General features: G+C 34.0%; 1 protein-coding gene across 1 annotated transcript; it reads right to left on the bottom strand.

Moving 5' to 3' along the window:
- Nucleotides 1-538: 538 nt before the first annotated feature.
- Nucleotides 539-1,475, bottom strand: LOC122223597 (olfactory receptor 6C74-like). The gene is given in 2 exon segments (XM_042944582.1): nucleotides 539-914; nucleotides 916-1,475. Coding segments are annotated over 2 exon segments (936 nt in total).
- Nucleotides 1,476-5,567: the final 4,092 nt, after the last annotated feature.

The raw sequence follows: 5,567 nt of genomic DNA, 5'->3' as shown, positions 1-5,567 counted from the left end.
ACATGAACAATTTTTAAATAGACAACATTTTCTAATTTGAGCATCAACACTAATCTTTAATCTCTGCCACAATTTTCCTCTCATTTTGTTAGAGTATGCAGCAATAATTTGGTAGTATTACAAAAACTATAAATGAATATTAGTTGTAAGTACGTTCAACTAAAATAAATAAAGGTGTAATACTTTACGTTGTATGTTACATCAAATATAATATAAATAAAAAGATATTTTGATCCTTGACTAGCATTCAAAGACAACAGAGACCGATTGAAAATCTCAACTCCATTTATTTCAGATATTTATAGGAAATGGAAGTGACATGAGAAAAAATATCTGTTAAAGGTTATCAATAAAATTATCTTCTTTGGAACAAAGATTTGTTTTTGTAAATATAGCTTGAGAAGGTATAAAGATGAATATCAAAGACATGAAAGCAGAAAACATTGAAAGAAACTATGTATTGGAAGCTATAATTAGATTCATTGATATTATTGGGGTTCCTTTGTTCATTTGCATTATACATTATGCAACAGGATATTCATTTGCTTGAGAAAGAAACAACCCTTTGTATCATGTTCATGAAGGCTTTTTTCACTTGCTGGTTCCGTAAAGTGTAAATGAAAGGATTCAAAAGTGGGGCAATGGAGGTATTGAGCACTGCAATTCCCTTGGAAAAAGATATTCTTTGTTTGACTGACGGCTTAACGTACATGAAGATACAGCTGCCATAAGAAAGAGATATCACAATCATGTGAGAGGAACATGTTGAAAAAGCCTTTTTCTTCTGATTAGTTGAAGGGATTTTTAGAATTGTTAATGCAATAAAGCTGTATGATATTATCACCATTACCAACGTGACCACAAGTGTCACTGATGCAGAAATGAATCCCATGGTCTCTAAGAGCTGTGTGTCAGCAGGAGATCTGCAGCAGGGGAGTTGTATCACAGTAGAAATGATCAACAACGTTGGAGGCACAGAAGTCAAGGTTTATGCCTAAGAGGAGAGGTGGAAAGATGACAAAAAACCCAGCAAGCCAACAACAGAAGACAAGTTGCATGCAGATCTTACTGCTCATGATGGTTGTGTAGTGCAGGGGCTTACAGATGGCAACATAGCGGTCATAGGACATGGCTGCCAGCAAGTAAAATTCAGATGCACCAAGAAGGAAGGCAAAAAACACTTGAGTAACACAACAATTAAAGGAAATGGTTTTGTTCCCGGTTGCCATAGCAACCAACAATTTGGGAATGCATGTGGTAGTATAGGAAATTTCTAGGAAGGAAAAATTCCGAAGGAAAAAATACATGGGGGTCTTGAGGGTGATATCCACCAGGGTGAGTGTGATGATGAGCAGATTGCCAGTGACACTTAGCAGGTAGGTGAGAAGCAGGAAGACAAATAGCACAACTTTCAATTGTGGATCATCAGTCAAACCTGCCAGGATAAACACTGTCACTTGTGTGTGATTTCCCATTACTGTCCTCTACTTTTCCAGGTCTAAATAGAAAAGAAAGAAAGAAATTGATAGTCCTAAGGGGAAAATACCAGTGGTAACTAGTGTCTAAATTTTTTTTTTTTCAACGTTTTTTACTTATTTTTGGGACAGAGAGAGACAGAGCATGAACGAGGGAGGGGCAGAGAGAGAGGGAGACACAGAATCGGAAACAGGCTCCAGGCTCCGAGCCATCAGCCCAGAGCCCGACGCGGGGCTCGAACTCACGGACCGCGAGATCGTGACCTGGCTGAAGTCGGACGCTTAACCGACTGCGCCACCCAGGCGCCCCGGTAACTAGTGTCTAAAATTAGGAAAGCAATCGTTCAGATAGAGTAACACCATTCATATTTTAGGAGGTTATGCCAGGAAGAACAATACTTTGCATTTCCAAAGTATCTGGATAGAGAATTTTATGTTTACTTTGCAGTTCTGCCAGAGAATAATGATAGCGATGATTGATATGATAGCGGTTGTTGACTGTTTTTATATGAGGGAAATTAGAAGGAGTTTTAAAACATGCACAAATGCTTCTTCTCTCTTGATTTTAGCAAGAATTGAGATGGATGCCATTTCTTATTCAATTAAGAGCTTTGCATTCAGAACCAAAATGATTGTCATTAAAATTATATCAGAAAATGGTTTTCATAAAATACACCACACACACATACACACACACACACACCTCACCATCATCAATAGACAGGGTTATATAACTTTACCATTTTACTTAATCAAATTCAAATGCTTGATTCTTCTGTCATTTACTTTCATGGCTAATGAGATACAGTTGCCAATAAGTGAATATGAAACATCATGAATAGTTTTATTTTCTGTCCTTAGTAGTATTTCCATCCCATCAAACTCTGTTATCATTCCCACTCTTCCCACGTTGTACTCCCAAACAAAATAAGCAGGAATGTTCTGGTAATATTTGTGTGTCTAATAAGAAACTGCAGTTTTCCTCTCTAAGTTATTATTCTGAAAAATGAAAAAAAAATTAAAACGAGAGTAATGGATATAGAGGCATATAGAAATATATAAATATGAGTTCAGGAAATCATATGAAGTGGGAGAAAGATAAAGATAAATCTTTATGGAAACCTAGAGATATAGAAGGGATTTTTAGAAATAGGTTATTGAGCTTAAGGAAGAAATTAAATTAGTAAGAAAAATTGAAAGAAGATTAAGACATTTAAATTAGTGATAATCCTAAAATTAAAAATATGTAAGTTTGTAAGTATTAATAAATACAAATTATAAGAAAATATTTGTCATGAAATTTCTCTCTCTGCTTTACACTTACCATTTTAATCTTTCTGTAAAATACAGACTGAAAAGATGAACAATTTGAGGTCAGCATGGCTTAAAAGAGATGAACAGTATTTGGTAAATTTCAAATACAATGAATCACAGAATAGTGTTGACAAAATTTTAGGAGGCATGTATTTCCTTACCATAAGGATATTCAAATGTTTGGCTAAAATGTAGTTAAATAAATATTAACTATAGATAACAGTAGTCATCTCAACATATGGCATATATTAGAGACATATGGCATATATTAGAGACAATCAGATTGTTCTGGTTTGCACAGCTAGCAAATTGGACACCAAGATTAAGTTTGAAAGAGTGTTTTTCCCTACGTTGTGCTCTGAAAAATAACAACTTCTACCAATGATTATAGGACAGTTTATTGTGCTTTTTTTCTTTTTTTAATAATGATTCTAAGGAAAATTTCTTTCCTTGGTACCTTCATATCAAACACATAAAATAAATAAGGTTTAGTAATGGGCCATAGATAAGACAATGCTTTCTGTTTTGAGAATATCAATATAATTATTTCAATCTCTAAAACATAGAATGTAATTTCAAAGATATATACATAAATAAAAATAAACATAGAGTACAAATAAACATTGTTTCCATTTATATCTAAAAGTGTAGGTAAAAAATAAGATCTGGTGTCAAATTCATGTTAATAATGTAGACATATATGGGTATAAAAGAAAGGACGGTTGTTTTTCCTGGACATTCCTCTTACATTAACATAATTGTGAAACGATTAATCATAAATTTTTCTTCATTACACAAATTACTCCAAAGGCAACAACTGTAGGAATGTTATATCTAAAACACCTAAATCAGAGTTTTATTATGTCAGATTATTTCTTTGTCCAACTACAACAGTTACACCCACCAACTATCCCCAACACATATTGTACAAAAATTAACAAAGCTCACACTACAAAACCATTAGAAGTCAAGCTTATGTTAAATATTATGAATATTAGTGAAATTTTAAAAAGGTAAAGTTTTTCAAAACTAAATTTTCATTGTATTCTGTCTTTTTTCATGATTTCCCCTTAATCAAAATTTAAAGGTTAGAAAAATAAGGTTAATACCATAATCGTAAAAATAAGACAAAAATGGGTTAAAACAATTCTAATGGAAATATGGTCTTTAAATTTTCGACGTACCAATTTTTTCATCCTTTTGAGTCCTAATCAGTCTGCCAAAAGCACTTTAAAAATCAAACACATTTTTTGAAGACATTAAACAGATTTATTCCAGCAAATTATCTCTGCTTCAATATTTAACTCTTTTATCATCATGCTGAACAGACCACAGTGTTAATTCCATTCTTCTCTGTAGGATTCTCCCTCTATCCCACAATCTGTGACTGATTTTCTTACTTATTTATGGCAACTTTGTAAATGGTTTTAAAAGGTTTTTTTTTTCAGAGTTTTAGACTATTAAATTTCCCTGTCACTACAATTGACTTATTTATGTTTTGAGTGCTTTTCTTGGTATTATTCACAGTGCCATATGAAATTCATCAGCACTTGATCTCATTGAATATTTATGCTGTCTGTATCTTGAAAGAAAATATCTAAAGATTATGAGGAGTCCCCAGAGGATATGAAATCCAAGAAGACCATTCTCAAAGGGTCACAAATTTATACATTACGCACGAGTTCTCCCTAGGCACTAAATACTTAAAAAATATATATATACTTTTTTTTCAAAACTGCTTTTAACTCTGTCTCCAAAGCTTTCAGTATAGATTTCCCTAATGTGTGTTTGCCCTTCCACACAGATGTGTTTTGAAACCCTAAATACATAGATAACAAACTAGAAGTCAAAAAAGAAAATTTTAGTTGATAATAACAAGTGACAATATTAGTTGGAGAAGTTATTAACCTGTCATAGAAAAAATTGCACCTGTAATATCTAACATTTTATTCCATATAATAATTTCGTTTTTATTCTGAATTCAGTCTTTCCTCCAAATCGTCTTTACAATCTGATCTTATAGAGCTTAAGACTGATTATTTCATAACACCCAAGCATTCTCCACTTTCTCTGTATTAATGGAATATTTGTCTCTGTCTACAACTAGCCTTCCTTGCAACTGGTTGTGACCATGTGACTAAATTATGAGCAAAGGACATAAGTGGAGATGTTGTGCAATTTCCTTTGATTGTTCTTTGATAAGAGGGGTTTGCCCTCCTCTTCCTCTCTGCTAGTCCCTCACACTGTTGTGATGCAGGTTGGATGGCAAACCATTTGGAACCATGAGTATGAGCAAGCACATGAGGAATACACTGGCCATTCAATAAGGGACAGCAGACCCAAGTTCCTAACACCATCGCAGGTCCTACCAGCTAAGAAACACAGTGACTTCATAGAAGAGTTCCATGATGTGATATTTGTCTTTCTTACACTCTACCAAATCTATGGTATTAATCAAAACCCGAGAAGGGTCTGAACTTTTACCTAGAGTCTAACAGGTTGGCCCACCATCATTTCATAGATACTGATGGGGAGGCAAGCCTACCAGGTCAGCAACAGAAAACTTTATTATGTATTATATAGCAGGAAGCAGGAGCTTCATGTTCTCATCTGTTCTCCTGACCCCTAAATTCTCTTCAAGGAAGGGCCCTAACCCTAATAGATATTGTTATTTACACAATGCACCTACATTTAAAGCTGAGGAACACCAGGTTAGGAAATTCTCAGTCTTGTGAAGAGAAAATCTGCTTAATTTTGCCCTACTAGAAGAGAGTGTCT

The sequence above is a fragment of the Panthera leo genome, chromosome B4 (genome assembly GCF_018350215.1).
Source record: "Panthera leo isolate Ple1 chromosome B4, P.leo_Ple1_pat1.1, whole genome shotgun sequence".
NCBI lineage: Eukaryota > Metazoa > Chordata > Mammalia > Carnivora > Felidae > Panthera > Panthera leo.
Note: the sequence above shows the minus strand (reverse complement) of the source record. Positions and strands in the feature narration are given on the sequence as shown.